At 36.6% G+C, this 17282-nt stretch overlaps 3 protein-coding genes across 5 annotated transcripts in view; 1 reads left to right on the top strand and 2 right to left on the bottom strand.

Moving 5' to 3' along the window:
• The first annotated feature begins 1544 nt into the window (after positions 1–1544).
• On the top strand, positions 1545–7309 carry LOC107721900 (leucine-rich repeat-containing protein 31-like). 2 transcript variants are annotated; one of them, XM_016530105.1, is made up of 12 exons: positions 1545–1686; positions 1821–1903; positions 2429–2644; positions 2717–2863; positions 2956–3123; positions 3786–3956; positions 4941–5108; positions 5305–5472; positions 5548–5712; positions 5806–5973; positions 6091–6435; positions 7108–7309. In XM_016530105.1, exons 2-12 carry the CDS (start codon positions 1891–1893, stop codon positions 7176–7178), a joined length of 1800 nt encoding a protein of 599 aa, XP_016385591.1. In that variant the 5' UTR covers positions 1545–1686; positions 1821–1890; the 3' UTR covers positions 7179–7309. The 2 variants fall into 2 exon arrangements, with proteins under 2 accessions (XP_016385591.1, XP_016385592.1); XM_016530106.1 differs by having other exon boundaries at positions 6091–7169.
• Positions 7310–7331: 22 nt separating this feature from the next.
• LOC107721901 (leucine-rich repeat-containing protein 34-like) lies at positions 7332–9983 on the bottom strand. The gene is made up of 10 exons (XM_016530107.1): positions 9880–9983; positions 9683–9795; positions 9467–9531; positions 9262–9345; positions 9006–9134; positions 8831–8926; positions 8574–8728; positions 7923–8078; positions 7679–7805; positions 7332–7582 (listed from the first exon to the last, which is right to left on the bottom strand). Exons 1-10 carry the CDS (start codon positions 9975–9977, stop codon positions 7355–7357), a joined length of 1251 nt encoding a protein of 416 aa, XP_016385593.1. The 5' UTR covers positions 9978–9983; the 3' UTR covers positions 7332–7354.
• Positions 9984–10844: 861 nt separating this feature from the next.
• The window catches only part of LOC107721919 (myoneurin-like), an 11459-nt gene continuing 5021 nt past the window's right edge, over positions 10845–17282 (bottom strand). For both annotated transcript variants that reach the window (XM_016530146.1, XM_016530145.1), the window contains 6 exons: positions 15387–16783; positions 14521–14680; positions 12907–13085; positions 12702–12785; positions 12514–12600; positions 10845–11871 (listed from right to left, as the gene is read on the bottom strand). In XM_016530146.1, the coding sequence (XP_016385632.1) occupies positions 11477–11871; positions 12514–12600; positions 12702–12785; positions 12907–13085; positions 14521–14680; positions 15387–16783 (2302 nt within the window). In that variant the 3' untranslated portion in view covers positions 10845–11476. The remainder of the gene's footprint in view (positions 11872–12513; positions 12601–12701; positions 12786–12906; positions 13086–14520; positions 14681–15386; positions 16784–17282) is intronic.

Raw genomic sequence — 17282 nt, forward strand, 5'->3', positions numbered from 1 at the left:
TGTTTCTATAAAGTGGGGCAATTCCAACTTTGCAAGGACAGTCTGGCGCTTCTGACTCACAGCATATAAGTACATTTTCATATTTAATGAATTTGCCACTGATGATTAAACGCGAGTTTTGGGCAGTGTAGAGTAGCGCTTGTTGTGTGTAATTTCTCAGATCACAAATGCAGACATGGTTTTATGTTTACGTTGCGCGATGCTACGCAACGCGTAAAAAGACAATATAAGTCATTATAATCAGTAATTATGTCCCCACTGGATGCAACAAATGCCTAGTTTATAATGGGTTTTATTGGTTTTGTCTCGTCGCGCCGGGACACGGCATCACAATATGGTAAGGGGCGTAACATTTCCATCACATGCTTGAGGTATTCGGCCAATCACAACACACTGGATAGCTGGCCAATCAGAGCACACCTCACTTTTCAGACCGATGAGCTTTGTAAAAATCGACGCGTTTCAGAAAGGCGGGGCATAGAGGAGAAAAAATAATGTACAGTATGTGGAAAATAATGTGTTTTTTTAACCTTAAACCGCATAAACACATTGCATTACACCAAATAAACAAAATAATGTTCTTTTTAGCAACATCATATGACCCCTTTAATAGCATTAAATTGAATTACAGTCATAAAAACAACTGTAAAGTGTTCATCTAGGTGTCAACTATAATGCACATCTTTTACTTTTTTTATATTTATTAAAATCTACTGTAAATCATATGTAAAAAAAAATGCTACTTTTTCACAACCGAATTGGCTCAAACACAAATTTAAAGCTCAATAGCATTTGAGGAGAATTAATTACAGTCATAAAAAGAACTGTAAACTGTTCATCTAGGTGTCAACTATAATGCACATTTTTCAATTTTTTATATTTATTAGAATCTACTGTAAATCATATGTAAAAAATGCTACTTTTCACTACCGAATAGCATTTTTTTTACACATGATTTACAGTTTATTTTAATAAATATCAAAAATGTAAAAGGTGTGCATTATAGTTGACACCTAGATGAACAGTTTACAGTTGTTTTTATGAATGTAAGTCATTCTCCTCAAATGCTATTGAGCCTTAAATTTGCGTTTGAGCCCATTCGGTACTGAAAAAAATATTTTTTTTAAACAAATGATTTACAGTTTATTTTAATAAATATAAAAAATGTATAAGGTGTACATTGTAGTTGACACCTACATGAACACTTTACAGTTGTTTTTATGACTGTAAGTCATTCTCCTCAAATGTTATTGAGCTTTAAATTTGCGTTTGAGCCCATTTCGTAGTGAAAAGTAGCATTTTTTACATATGATTTACAGTTTATTTTAATAAATATAAAAAATGTAAAAGGTGTGCATTATAGTTGACACCTAGATGAACAGTTTACAGTTGTTTTTATTACTGTAAGTAATTCTCCTCAAATGCTATTGACGTTAAAAAAAAAGTGTATACCAATATCGCATGTAACTTTAGAGACGGTCCCTAAATTTGCGAATTTTTAAAGTGACCGGATTCATGTGACAGCTCTTGTTTACAGTGTTTTTATAAAGCCAAAGTTCAGCCTAACTTCCGGGATCCGGTATGAATGAGATGAATGTGACAGGCGTAAATGCGGACTGAAAATGCTTACAGTCATCGCGCACTGATGAATGCATAATATATAAAGGATTCAAGAAATATTTCAAGGTAAGAACAACTCGAGTCATTCTGACTGAATGATTTTAAAACAGGTCCTGTTGCACCGATGAGCAGGATATGACAAAGTAAACAAATCGATTGTCATTCATATTGTTTTAAATATTGGTGTATTCATTTTTCAGATTGAAAAAAGGACAGAATAACCATACATAACTTACCTGCTTGTAAGCCGAGATCTTCTTTTAAAAAGCAATGGATTCAACAGGTATGTTATCTGGAAGCGTGAATCCCACGAAGTCTGTCAAAGCATGTCCGGGTCATACAGACCCCCAAGATATTACAAATTTGAAGAAATTATACATATAAATATAGTTTATATAAAACGAAGCACCTTTTAAAACCTTTAACCCCCCCACTTAATTTAACATGAAAGTTGAGCAGAATTAACCCCACCTCATTATTGTTAAATGCAAAAATATATTGATTTTTATATATAAAATTATGTACAAATATAAAATAATATTTATATATATATTATATATATGTAGTATTTGTTGTAGAAACAAACTTAAAAGTGAAACATTAGCAAAGATAATTGTCCTGAAAATATATCATATATATAATTTGTATGCAAAATACAGTATCTTTTTTTTATTAATTTGGTGTGAGATTAACATAAATAATTTTTCTCAAAAGTCAACATTTATGCAATTATGTAACACTAAATTATTTATTAATCTAGTAATACATTTGGAGTCAGTTATAAATATATTTTGTCATCACAATGCAGTGTCTACCAAAGGGAAGGAGAGTGTTCAGAAAAGATCTCCTCTGGATCTGATTATGAACCAGCTCCGAAGGAAAGCCTCTTTCACGGAAAGAAAGAAACCGGCTGTGGGCCGCCTCTTCCGCCCATCAGAGAGCAGTGACAAGAGAAACGTAGGCATACCTGAAGTGAAAGAATCAGAGGCCAGTGAGGGAAAGGAAAATAATGAGCCTGGGAAAGGTGGGCATCAGGTGCGTTTAGAAGACGTAACTTAATGTAAATATAGATTAACAAACCCTTGTTTTCCTTTAGAGATCAATGACACAGATGATGAGGCCGGCTCTGTTGTGGGCTGGGGTCGGGTGAAGCAGTTCGTTCAGAAGCTTGGGAAAACCCCTCACAGTCAGAATTTGAGCCTGTGCCACTGTGATCTGACAGCTACAGATGTGGTGGAACTAGGTGGGTGTTGTGACATACTTTTTTTCCCCACAGTACAATAATAGACCGTACATGCGTCAGGATCTCCAATTATTGTTTTGACGTTTCCTCAGCCACCTTACTGCCATTTCTGGCTCAGCTGGAGGTGATGGACCTGTCCTGGAATGATCTGGTTGGAGGCTCCCTGAAGGCACTTACTGTCCATCTGCAGCATGTAGTGAAACTGAGAGTGCTGAAGCTGTGTAGCTGCAGATTAACAAATCAAGACCTTACTGCTCTTGGTACAGGAAGTATTCATTTATTCTAATGACTTAAAGGGATAGTTCACCCAAAGATGAAAATTCTGTCATCATACTCTCGATGTCATTCCAAACCTGTAGGCCTATGACATTCTTTCTTCTGCAGAAGACATTTTGAAGAATGTTGGTAACCAAACCGTTTCCTATTGACTTCCATCATTTTTCACCATACAATGGAAGTCATTGGGAACCAAAACTCAATGAAAATCATACAAATGGAAGTCAATGGGAATGTTACCAACATTCTTCACAAAAAACACAAAAGAAGCTATTTTGAAGAATGTTGATGAGCAAACAGTTTCAGTTCCTATTGACCTCCATTGCATGGTCAAAAAATATACTGGAAGTCAATGGGAACCAAAACTCTGTGGTTACCAGTATCTTCTTTTTTGTTCTGCTGAAGAAAGAAAGACTTACACGTTTGAAATGACATGAAGGTGAGTAAATGATGGCAGAATTTTCATTTTTATTTTAAAAGACCTCGCAAAAATGCTAAATTAAGCAACATTTAACACATACATGAGCTAAAAAGCTAAATATACACACGTTTCTTTGGAAAATCATATAAATTCCAACCTGATTTCTTGAAATTTGTCTCATTTAAGAAAAAAGAAAAAAAAACCTCTCCTAAAATGATATTCCAGGTGAGGCTCTTGACTGCATTCCTCTAATAGAGGTGCTAGATTTGTCCTGGAATGTTGGCGTCGGTGCAGGAAATTTCAGACACTTCACAGAACACCTCCAACCTGAAAGCACACTGAAAGAACTCCGCCTGGTGGACTGTCAGCTCTCTGAGACAGACATTACAGCTCTGAGTAAGACATGCTTTGTATAAAACTCATATAATGATGGTAATTGAAGTAGAACCTCCAACTACTCCACGGTAGGATTTCATATGACATTGAAGACTATGTTTAATTTTTTGGGGTAGTGGTGAACTAGGTACACAGATCCAGCATTTGAGTTAAATTATACATACTTTGATGAAATATAATATCAGTAAAAACTTCTACTTGAGTAAGTTTTGTATTTACACATTAGACTAATGATAATTAGAGGGGAAATTAGCTTAATTATCATATAAATGTAATGTTACAATGACAAAAATATTTTGTTTTTATTTTAATATTTATTTTATTAAATCTATAATTTGTTTTATGCAAAATATAACTGATTACTTTTAGGTTGAAATAACTTTCTTTGCGGGTCTCTACTGCCATTTATTATTTTTAGTTTATTATTCCGACCTGCTCAAAATGCCTATTTAAGGAGCGAGGGGTCTAATGTCAGGTCAGATAAGATATAGAGTTTAAATAGGTTAGAGCTCAGTTTGACATCATAATGAGGAACATAATACGGTTCTTGGCTCATTTTGAGTCAGACTAGACAGCTTTACTTGAGACTTGCTCTGACCAAATCATTGAATCAGTTGTTAACTGATGCAATCACAAATAAACCACTCAAAGAGGTTTGTGAACTGGTTAAATTAGTTCATTGAAAAGTCGAGTCTTCTTCAAAATTACTAGGAATGGCATGTTTTGGTTCTAAAATGTAGTATAGTAAAAGATATTATTCTTGTAATCCAGTTTCCCCCCCCAAAATGAATAGACTCTGATAAAGCACAGACAGACACTTATATATCAGATACAAGTAACAAAGTAAAAATACTTTAGTCCATCAATGCGTTTGAGTGTATCAACTGGGAATTCAGCTTTAGGTCATTCAGAAGAAGCCTATAATGAGCTGTGAATGGTTATTTATAAATTTTCTTTAAAAAGCACAATTTTTTTTTTCTACAGGTGAGGCTCTTCCCATGTTGTCTAGTTTGGAGGAGTTAGATCTGTCCAATAATAAGCTGTCAATCAAGGGAATGGAGAACTTCACCTCCTCTCTAGGCTCAACTCCACAACTGAAGACCCTAAAACTGAGCATGTGTGGACTCAGTAAAGACAGCATCGGTGTTCTGGGTACGAAAGCTACGATAGAAAGTCCTTCAAAACAGACCTTCAATGGCAGACAAACATAACTATTAGCAACACAGCTACAAACTGTGAGCACAGACATTGAATTTCTGCCAGGAAGCTTTTCTGTTATAATTCAGTTTCCTTTCCTTAATAATTTTGGAGAATAATTTAATGAATTTCTTTTGTAAAATGTTAAAAGGACAGGCACTCAGGTCCGTCCCTGCGCTAGAGCACATCAATCTGTCATGTAATAAGGAAGCAGGTGGAGGTCTCACCATGCTGTCCACTAACCTAGCTCTCCTCGCACACCTGAGAAGTTTGGACATGCATCTGTGCTGTCTAACAAAGGAGGATGTGTTGGCTTTAGGTAAGACTAGCTGTCACTGTTCATTTAAAGTTGACGTGAAGTTGTTTGTATTGTTCTTTTAACTTGCTTTCTCAGTCCAGGTAGCTTCATCTCTCAAAGAGCTCAGAGAGCTGGATTTGTCATCCAATAAAAGTGTTGGAGAGACACTCCAGAGTCTTCTGCAAACCCTCCCTCTTTCTCAGATAACCAAACTTCCATTAAACAACTGTGCTTTGAGCACACATGCATGCCATGCTCTTGGTATGAAACCAATACAATTTCAAAAGACATTGAATTTCTTTTTAAATGGAGAGATTTTGAAAAAAATGTGTGTGTTTCTGGGTTTCCTCACAGCTACCGCAATGCAGATGCTAAAACAGCTTGAAAGTCTGAACTTGTCATGGAACAAGTGTGTGGGGGAAAATCTGAAGCAATTTCTGGAGGCTTTGCCGCCTGATTGCAAACTACAGGAACTCAGACTGAGCAGCTGTAATTTAACCACTGAAGATGTGCTACAACTAGGTCAGTTCTGGTCAAAGAATGTTCAATTAATTACATTAAGGCTGCGATACATGACTACAGTACTTTAAACATCCAACAAATCTAATGACACTTTTGCAAACTGTTGTAATCTTGCAGAATCTGCTTGCCAGAGTGGAGTTCTGTCCCATCTGAAACAGCTGGATTTGTCTTATAATGGCAGCGTTGGGGATGGTGGTTGGATGTCTCTTTTTGGGAAGGCTGCTGCTCTAAAGGGACTGGAGGAGCTGGATGTCAGTCTGCGACCTTCTGCATCTCTCTCTGTGTCTCCCTGGCTGCCCGCCATGTTGGAGGCCCTTCCGCAGCTCTCTTGCCTCACCCGTCTGTCTCTGCAGCACTGGGCTCTGAGTTCAGCTGAGATAGAGAAGCTGGAAAAAATTATTCGAAAGAAGAATGTCATCCTGGAATGTGACAGGCTGGCCACGTCCACACCAAAGGCAGCAGGTTAATGAGAAGCATTTCAGCCACTTTGACAATTATGGTTTTCCAAGTTACTGAAGCTGCAAATCAAGATGTTACTGACAATGTGTTGATAGAAAAGCATTCGACCATTACGCACATTCCTTTGACCCATTTTCTTTTTTAAACATGTATTTTTAAAATTTTGTATCACACAATTGATCATATAAAAAAGAGGATGCTTTATAATCAATTTAAAGCATCAGAAATTAAAATTTAACTTGTCAGCATAGGGTTAAAGTAGGGTGACCATACATCCTCTTTTCCCGGACATGTTCTAACCGAGATTCTAAATTGCCTAAAATGTCTTGGTTTTATCATAAACTTTATCATTATTTACTTAGATCTGCGTGAAGATTCATAAATTTTCATTTGTGGGTTGAATATCCCTTTAAGTGTTGATTGTTTGCACTACAGTAGAGATTATTCTTGTTGGACAAGTATTTGGATTTACACTTTATATTATTTTATTCATTTGCTTCTTTTCTCATTTACATAAAACAGAAAGATTGTTTTCGACTGAACTTGCTAAATCAAAATCTCTCTGACTTTTATCCGTCCTGCCAAAACTGTGGGAAAATTTGCATGTGACACCCAATACAGTGAAGACTTAAGTGTCAGAGCAAATCATTTACATAAATGACGTGTTTTTCGCAGACATCATGGCAGCCTGTGACATTTCCAAACACTGGACACATGGACATAAAGGCTGTAAACAAAAACACTAACTTTGTGAGTAATTATAATAAATACAAATGTAACCAACTGTGCTGTGGATTATTTTGCTTGCCAGCAACTGAAATATTTCAACAACAACAACAAAAAGTCACAATCAATTTAAGTCTAAATGTGTCTTACACTGAAGCAGCAACACACACTTTTGGACAAAACCGATAATCATGAATCATGAATGTGAGTCTGGATAGATCTGCAGAGACAATGAATCTGATGCCATCAGGGCCAGAGCTGAATTACTTGAGTCTCCATCTCCCCCATATCTGGATGTCCAATAGTAATGCCTGTGTAAACCATGAGATGCTTCTGCTAAAAAAACATGACCATCCACCTCATAGGGAGAAACATCTGTGTGCTCCTCCAACAGCCGCCCGCTGCTTATCAGCCGGGAGAAAGCCTGATTAAACATGCAGAGAGAACATCTGTTTTCGTACAGATTTCGTACACCAGTTGAATACTGTATTTGATCATTTAGAGATTTGTGGAATCTTACCACGCAAACTGGCTCCTCAAGTTTGTTCCCCCAGATGTAAATGTGTGTGAGACAGGAATTCACTTTCATTGCCTCGTTGAAGGACATAAGACCTTTCTTTCTGATGTTGTTGCTGGTAACAGACAATCTAGGAGGCAAAAACGATGAGATAAGTTGGAGAGCATAGACAAGGGAAATAGTTTCACGTATAAACGTGAGATTTTAGACAGATAATAGCATTGCTTTATAAATAAAGTACACTAACGCTTTGAGTTTGCTGTGTGGCAGCTTGATAGCTTCACTTAGATACACCGCACCGTCATCTTCAATGCGATTGGAAGAAAGATCTAGAATCTCCAAAGAGGGATTTTGTTTCAAAACCTCTGATAAGCATTTGGCTCCATCCTGTGTAATTCTGTTACTGTTAAAAAATACAGAAATGATCATTTCTCTATCTTGTAGTCATATTGTTTATTAATGAATTGAACTCATTTCATAACTGATGAACTTTACAGAGTTATTGAACTGAACTGAATCAACACTCAACACAATCAAACATTTTAAGCTGAATATTGATACTGTCTTTGTACAGTAGATTTGATGAAGTTTGGATCTGTTATTTTCCTGTTTATTACTGTGAAGCTGCTTTGAAACAATCTGTATTGTATACAGCGCTATATAAATGAAGGAGACTTGACTATTTTCTGAGAAGCACAAAAGAACTGTCATGTCTGAGTTGCTCTGTGCCATATAATGCCTTTCACTTTCATTGTATGAAAAACAGCTACGATATTCTGCTATAAAAACTCCCTTTGCTTTCCACATGAGGGTGAGTAAACAACAGAATTGTCATTTTTTAGTGTGAACCATCCCTTTAGGATCATGAATTATGAGAATTATGTGAGTGAGTGTATACCAGCGAAGATCCAAGTAGCGTAGAGAGACGTTTAACTTCAGTGCTTCACACAGCCTTTCCACACCAGTATCAGTCATGTCATGCTTTCCCATGTGCAGCTCCCTCAGTGTCTTATTCACCACCAGTATCTGTGCCATATGGACTGTTGTTTCCTCCTATTATTTAAGTTCAATTTACTTTTAACCATTAAAAAAGACTTACCAAATAAATTAATAATAAAGTGGGTATATCAAAGCACAATTTTCCTGAAAACAAACCTGAAGACTGAAAAGAAGAGGTCGGCTAACATTAATAGCACGGATTCTTCTGTTGTTCTTAAGGACGATGGCAAACGCTATTACACTTTGTGTAGCCTAGGAAATAAACACAATACTTTAATTCAAATGTAAATTACCTTTATTTTGTGGTTACATTTATGTTCAAGAAACTTACCAGATCACAGTCTGAGACATCTATTTCTTCTAAAGTAGCATTGATCTGCAACATGGCAGCCAGTTGCAAGGCACCTTTGTTTCCAATCTTATTTCCCGTCATTCTGAGCATCTTCAAACTTTTATTTTTCTGTAAAATTAACAAAGTACATGCTAAAATCATGATAAATATTGGCATTCATTTAAAATGTATAATTAATGTGTGAATGAATTTAAAATTTTAACATTAATTATAAATGTGAATTAGTCACACTTACATGAAGACTTTTTGCTATCACGTCTGCACCATCTGCCTCAATGTTATTACACATCAGATCAAGAGACTGAAGGGACTCACTCTCCTGTTGATATGACAATATTCCTTTAAAGTCTTAGTTTTAAAATTTTTTAGTTGGCTTAAAAATATAAACCTAAGGAAGCTCATGAATGAGTCTTTAGGAACATTCTGATGGCATACAGTACCTGAATGAGGTGTGCAATATAAACAGCTCCTTTATCTGTGATATTGTTGTATCTAAGATCTAAACCTGCAATTAAGTTTTATTTTCAGTTCATTATGAAATCATATTTTAAAAGTAATTGATTCAGGTATAGGCAACAATGAACTTGTAAATATGTGCAGTGGTTTATGATCTGCATGACCTAAAAGTGTTCTGGGTAGGACGAGTTAATATTTACCCTTTATAGCCGAATTTCCCACGAGTGTTTTTGACAAGACCAGCATATCTTCATCTGTCAATCTGTCTCCATGCTTCAGTTGATCATTACCGGTTAGTTTGAGTGAGGCGTCACTGAATTAAACAAAACAACATTAATTCACAATAAAGTCGAAACGACTGTTCATACTTTATTTATTATACAGTTTTCAAACCAACCTACTAATGTTGTTTTCCAAGACTTCCAAAACACATGTATTTGGAGGCTGCTGAACTTCAGCGCATAGAGATAAATATTGATTCTTCAAGTCCTCCATGTTTCACGCTCTAAATTGCTATGGTAACAGAAACCAAGTTTGAAGTTGCTAAGCCAACATAGAGATCATCTGCGCAATGGCGACATCTTCAGGTGGTCTGCGCTATATAATAGCATATATATATATATAGAGAGAGAGAGAGAGAGAGAGAGAGAGAGAGAAATGTGGGGAGAGAGAGAGAGAGAGAAATGTGGGTAAAGAAACAACAGATATTCTAAGTCAGTGGGTAAAGAAACAACAGATATTCTAAGTCAGTGTTTCCCAACCGGGGTGCCGTCTGTCGAGAGCAGGGGTGCCGTGTAAAAAATCATTTTTTAATATTTTTAAATTGCTAAAATGTTCAAAAAAGCATCTATTATATAATATCCATTTCTGATGCACCGAAATTTCCAAATGATCATATTGAAGTTAGAAATTCACATATTGTGACAATTTATTTTGTAGGGTGCCACAAGTTTGTTAAAATTTCCAAAGGGTGCCACGACTAAAAAAAAGGTTGGGAAACACTGTTCTAAGTCATAGAAAATTGAAATGTATTGAAATGATTTTCTTTATGAACGTATTACACGTTTCTTTATGAACGTATTACACAATGTTATATTCATATATTAAAAATGTATGGGGGTGGGTGGGGTACAATACTTGAAAGTAGTATTGGACCTATAATAATAAAAAACTAGCCACTTGTAATATATATTCATTTATATAAATAAAAAGAAATGGACTGTTTCTGAATTCAAATTCACAAATACTGTTTGGTAATATGATGAAATCCAGGACAGAAACCTTCCCCTAGTTGAAGAATCACCTGAATATAAAAACTACTACAAGTAATATTGATGGGTACTGAGGAAAATACGCCTGTGGTCTTCACCAGATTGATTTTGTGAATGCATTACCCAAAAATATATATCAACCACCACAAATATTCAGACGTGAGATGATTTATTATAAAAGTTGCCCAGTTTGTTAGAGGATCTAAATGATTTCACATCATATATGAAATTGTTCAGAGACCGGGTCATAAAACATTATAGGTATTTACATGTCATACTTCTAAAAGACAAACGCATGGTTCAAAATATCAGAATGACCAAGTCAATTGTAATGTATAGCCAACACTGTCCTTTCAATTAAACAGAAAAGTATTTTTAAATGAACCAAAATGCATTTTAAGCACAGCTTTTATATTACAGCTAAACCTAAGTTTGGCCTTCCCTTCATTTCAGAAAATACTTTGCTTTTAATGATCCAGATTCTGCTCTGAATGTGACACATTTACTTAAGAAAAAAGCAAGAGAGGAGAAGCCCCACACATTCACTCAACAGCTTTGTATAACTGATATCTGCTAAGAGTTCATTCATTCAAAAAGCTTAGAAAACAAGTTATCTGAAGGGATGTTTATGACAAATTGCTTCCGCACTGGCGTGACTGATCCTACCCTCAGTCTTCACTTAATGGAGAAAATACACTTAAAATGGAAGTAAAAGCTGGTATTTTAATCAATGGTCTGAACGATGACAATCTGCGTGTGCTCCATCTCAGCGTTTCCGGGGATTTCGTACTGTTCCACTACATAGCTCACTTGCTCGCCAGATTCTCCGTGTTGGATGAGAACCGGTGCTTCGGACGAGTCTGCGTGCTGGAAGATCATGGAGGGCTCTGTGCCGTCTGCATGCTGTATGATCATCTGAGGCTCTGCTGACTGTTGGATAATAAGTGAGGTTTCCGGGGGCAAAATTGGCAATGGGTGCTCCATCTGAATTTCATGGTCTTGGGAATCGACAAGGGCGGAGCGCACGCGAGCAATCAGGCCCTGGTGGTCAATGGGGATGTTGAGAGGACACTGCGTCGGGTCGGTTTCCAAAGGAGCCTGCTCTTGGCTTGGAAGAGCTGTAAAGTATGTTTTAAAATAGATATTTAGATAAATGCATTTAATAAATATGCTAAAATTAAATGCTAAAAATAAAATTTTTTAGATCAACTATGTTATAAATATACAAATGGTAGAAAGTTTTTGCTGCTTAATATTTTTTTTGTAAACGGTGATAAAAAAAATTTTCAAGCTTCTTTGATGAACAGAAAGTTCAAAAGAACAGCATTTATCTTGTAACATTATAACTGAATTGCTGAATAAAAGTATTTCTTACTTATTCCAAACTTTTGAATGGTGGCGTATCAAGGTTTCCAAAAAATATTAAGCAGTACAACTGTTTAGAGTTCATTGATAAGATGTAATTCTTAAGCAGCAAATCAGCATATTAGAATGGTTTCTGAAGGATCATGCGATACTGAAGACTGGAGTAATCATGCTGAAAATTCAGCTTTGTCATCACAGGAATAAATTACATTTTAAAATATTTTAAGATACAGTTCTTTTAAATTGGAATGATATTTCACAATATTATTGTTTTGATTAAATAAATTCAGCCTAGGTAAGCCTAAGAGATTTCTTTCTTTTTAAAAAAAAAATCTTAATCATTCCAAACTAGTATTGTTAGAATAAACGCTAATAAAAGCATTAAAATAACACACCGTTATGCTTCAAAATGCTGTGCTTCTTCAAGCTATACATGTCTGAAAACATGCTCCCACACAGGTAACACCTCACTTTTCTCGATCCTACAGGCAAAATGACAGAGAAATAAGTATTATTTGGACATTCTTGCAAGGTTCCCATTTAGAAAATGCATCACTTGCTTTCATTTATTAACTAAATGTACCATTGTGGATGTCCATATGCTTTCGAAGTTCACCAGCGGTTAAGCAAGGTTTTCCGCAATCCAAGCATATATATGGGGTCACACCTAAAATGGAAGGAAAAAAAACAACAGAATTTTTTTAAACACAGACTCCATGTGGCATTAGTATGTTAGCAAATCGCTACAGAAAAGGTCGAAAGCTGTAATGAATGCATCACAAACCCACCGGTGTGTTTCCTGGTGTGAGCGATGAGAGAGCTGGACACAGCGAATGCCATGCCGCAGGTGTCGCAGATGTATGGTTTCTCCCCTGTGTGTCGGCGCTTGTGGTACATCAGAGTACTGGCCTGTGTGAAGCGCTTCCCACATTCTCCACATTCATACGGCTTCTCACCGCTGTGCTTCCTGAGAGCACATGGGAAATAATGAGAAGTTAATGGAAAAGTTTATTTTTATAATTCATTATTGATATTTTATAGACATTTTAATGGGAGATTAACAAATATTGCCTTTTTATGACCAGTACTAAACTCATTATTTTTATGTTTAGGTGGCCAAAAATGGATATGGAGAACCAGTATTTAAATATGCTCTTTACAAATTAATAATAGTAATAATAATCAACATAATCCACATTAAAACAATAAATCAGACTAAAACAAAACATTCGTTATAAATATTTTCCAATAATTATTGTCATCATCATCAATGGTATTACTAATAATAAAATTTAATCCAATATTAAAGAACCAATTAAGTGTGAACTCTAAAAAATATGTTACAGTATAACAATGATAATGATAATATTAAATCTAATATTAAAGAACTGATAACCATGGCTACGTTCACACTGCGAGCCTTAGTGCTCAATTCTGATTTTTGCTCAGATCTGATATTTTTGTATAGCTGTTCACATTGTTCTTTTAAATGTGGCCAATATCAGATTTCGAGTGTGAACATGGTTCTGAACTGACCCGCATGCGCAAAAGAACAATACGAACAGGGTTGCTAGGTTTTCACAACAAAATCTTCCCAATTGCTTCTCAAAACTAGTCCAAAACTAGCCCAATCACGTTCTGGGAGTCGCTTTAACCCACATAGTTGAAAAACAACCCGCGGCAACAATGAAAAAGTTGCCCAATTCTGTGGGAAAACTGGACTTGGCAACACTTTTGCAGCGTAGACATACGGAAGTAAACACGGAGGACATAAAGTATGCAATTATGCGTTTATTTATAGTGTGATCTGCGCAGAAGCCAGCGAAATTATGCGCAGGCAATATGAAAAATAAAGACAAGGATGTGACAGAAGAAAGCAGAGTTTTTTTACTTTAGTCACTTTTATAATACGAGCCCTCATGTTTTGCTTGTATAGAGTTGTTACAGCAATACTTTTGAGTTCTGACACGTTACTGTACTCCACTGACAACCTTTCGCAAATGTCTTGATAGCTTTGGGTATGTAAAAACTTTGAAGTGACTCCCATGAGCGCAGAATCGTGACGAATGTCGATCTAGAGTGACGTAAAAGTCGCATGAATTCCGATATGACTGTTCACACTGCGGTCGCATTGCAAAACGTCTGACCTGTGTCGGATTTAGTACCACATATGGAAGTCGCACAAACCGGAATTGAAAAGATCAGATTCCATGTGGTCTGTGCTGTTCACACTGTCATGAGAAAAACAGATCTGAGTCACATGTGAGCAAAAAAAAAAATCGGATTTGGGCCACATTTGCCTCTAGAGAATCAAAGCCCTTGTGGCAGCACATTCATGTACATTTGTAATTTTATCACTGAAATTAAACTGGAATTATGCTCATGAACTGCACTGCACATACCTTATGTGAATTTTCAGATTGCTCGATGTGGCAAAAGCTGCTCCACAGAAATCACATTTATGTGGCTTTTCTTCTCCGTGATGCATTCGGCAATGATAGACCAGCTGACATTTCTGAGAAAAACCTGCCTCGCAAGACGTACAACTGAAGGGCTTCTCTCCTGAAAACAAAATAATACATGGATCACTTCACATAAACCTATCAGCAAAGTTATGGCAATGTACACTACAGTTTGGTGTTAAGATTTGAGATTTTTTAAAGAAATTAATACTTTTACAGCATGGATGCATTAAATTGATGAAAAGGGACAGGAAACACATATATAATATCACAAAAAGATTTATATTTCAAATAAATGCTGCTCTTTTAAATTCTATTCAGCAAAGAATCATAAAAAAATTGTATCACCGTTTCCGCAAAAATACTAAGCAGCACAATGGCTTTCAACATTGATAGTAATAATAAATGTTCCTTGAGCACAAAATCAACATATTAGAATGATTTCTGAACAATTATGCGACACTGAAGACTGCAGTAACAGCTGCTGAAAATTCAGCTTTGCCATCACAGGAATTAATTACATTTTACAATATATTAAAATAGTAAACCGTTATTTTAAATTGTAATAATATTTCAAAATATGACTGTTTTACTGTATTTTTGTTCGAACAAATGTGGCCTTTAAGAGACAAAAACATAAAAATAAAAAAAATCTAACTTTTGAACAGTAGTGTGTGATTAACAAACATTATGGACATATACTATAGTTCTACATTTTCGTCATCAAAACTATGAAATAAAAGGCACATTTATTCAAGTGAATAAGTGTATTAATGCAGTGTACCTTCTAAACGTGAGAGTCATACCTGTGTGTATGCGCATATGGGTCTTCAGCTGGTTGCCCTGTCTGAAGGAGCGGGTACAGAGCTGGCACTGATAGGGTTTGAGGCCCTTGTGTATGCGCATGTGTCTGCGCAGACTGCTCATCTCTGAGAAGAGGTTCCCGCAGACGTTACAAATAGGCCTGTGTTTGTCCTGCAAGGGCTTCACTTCCTCTTCTCCGGCCCAGTCCTCTTTGTCATTGCCAAATTCTTCATCCTCTACATCGTCTTCTTCCTCATTACTAGCTTGGCTTTCTTTTAGCTTTCTACTCAAGCTTCTTTTCCTGTTGCTGGTGCGGACCTTCTTTGCAGGATTTGACTTTGAATCTTCTGTACATTGAGATGAGCATTCTTCAGTGTGTTTCTCAGCGTCTTGGTTTGTTTCTCCACTGGCTTCTTCTCCACTGTTCTCCGCCTTATCTGTTGGATTTGAAGATTCAGGTGCCTCAGAAGAAAGAGGTTTGGATCGAGGTCTTCCTCTTTTACGGCCGGTCCCTTCATTCTCTTTTGTCTTTGCAGGTTCTGAACCGTCTTCTGTGTCTGTAGTTGCGTTCTCAGTGTTTGTGGTTTGGTTCTCAGTGGTTAACGGCTTAGTCCGCGGTCTTCCTCTTCCTCGTTTTAAAAGACCTCCGTCTGGGTTTTCCACATCAGTCTTTACCTGACCGTCATCTTCCTCCCCAGCATTCACAGAATCTTCTTCAACAACCTCTGTTTCTTGGGCATCTCCTTGTTCCTCTTCTCCACTGTCTCCTTCTGCACCAGATGCTAGGGGTCTAATTCGTGGACGTCCTCTTTTGTGAGCAGAGCTCTCTTCTTGATTCTTGGTTGCTACAGACTCATCTTCAGCGTTTCCAGAATCATCTCTGTCAGTGGACAGTGGTCTAACCCGTGGACGACCTCTTGGTCTTCCGGTTCCTCTCCCTACTGAGCTGCTATTTGGACTCATGGTTTTCTGCGCTGGAGATTGTTCAGTTGAATCAGAAGTCAATGGCCTCACCCGTGGGCGACCTCTCGGTCTCCCCCGACCTCTTCCTCTGCCTCTGTGAGCAGTGATGGTCTCACTCTCAACATCATCCAGCCTAGTTTTGGGTTTCCTCCCTCTCTTGCTGCCGCTTCTCTGCGGTGTCGGTTCACTAGATGACTGGGCTTCATCATCCTGTAACCCATCTTCTTTCTTTTCCCTCAACCACTCCCGTTCTTCCACCTCTGCGATCGGCTCTAAAGGTTCGTAGTCGTCTGGGCTCAGGGGGGACCTTGGATCTTCGTACTCCGCTTGTCTTGTGGGTGAGCCACCAATTTTTTCTTGAGTTAGTGTACAACGAGCCACAACCTCGGGCATCCCAAGATAAGATGCAGCTTTCTGAACGCTTTCAATTTCTTCTCTGTGGGCAACAAAGCACAGGAATTTATCATTTACAGTTATAACTATATGAACTGTATGCACTATATAAATATATATTAGTTTTAATCAATAAAGTTAACGTTTTAGCCAAAATAATATTTAGCAGGTTAAATAGTTCATAGCACAGTAAAGATTAAATAGATTGTGGTAGAGTAAAACAAAAAATTCATATTCACTACTGGAAAAAATATCCATAACTTTATAAAACAAATTTTTCAATGACTTCCATGATTTCTGGAATATGCAAATTTCCAATGTTGTTATATTTTTCATAATCATTTATATGTTATATTTATTATGATTCTTTTATTATTACTCCACATTATATTCATATTACTGTCTCATATTAACTATATACTCAAGCATAATTCAATTATTCCCTTTTATTATGGTCAATTCCATTTAAACTCCATATTCCATTGATGTAGTATTTTCTTTTAGACTTGACATATCTTGACATCTTGTTATGATGGAAACTT

The sequence above is a fragment of the Sinocyclocheilus rhinocerous genome, unplaced genomic scaffold (genome assembly GCF_001515625.1).
Source record: "Sinocyclocheilus rhinocerous isolate Xijiao unplaced genomic scaffold, SAMN03320098_v1.1 scaffold90, whole genome shotgun sequence".
Classification (NCBI taxonomy): Eukaryota; Metazoa; Chordata; class Actinopteri; order Cypriniformes; family Cyprinidae; genus Sinocyclocheilus; species Sinocyclocheilus rhinocerous.

Bases quoted from the DNA above. Each gene is read 5' to 3' on its own strand.
- LOC107721900 (XM_016530105.1), top strand. The intron at 2,864-2,955 runs GTGGGTGTTGTG...ACGTTTCCTCAG, and splicing joins TACAGATGTGGTGGAACTAG to CCACCTTACTGCCATTTCTG. The intron at 6,436-7,107 runs GTTAATGAGAAG...TGTTTTTCGCAG, and splicing joins GTCCACACCAAAGGCAGCAG to ACATCATGGCAGCCTGTGAC.
- LOC107721901 (XM_016530107.1), bottom strand. From the start codon at position 9,977: ATGGAGGACTTGAAGAATCAATATTTATCTCTATGCGCTGAAGTTCAG. The intron at 9,135-9,261 runs GTAAGTGTGACT...TTAATTTTACAG, and splicing joins TGATAGCAAAAAGTCTTCAT to AAAAATAAAAGTTTGAAGAT. The intron at 7,583-7,678 runs GTAAGATTCCAC...ATGTTTAATCAG, and splicing joins TTGAGGAGCCAGTTTGCGTG to GCTTTCTCCCGGCTGATAAG.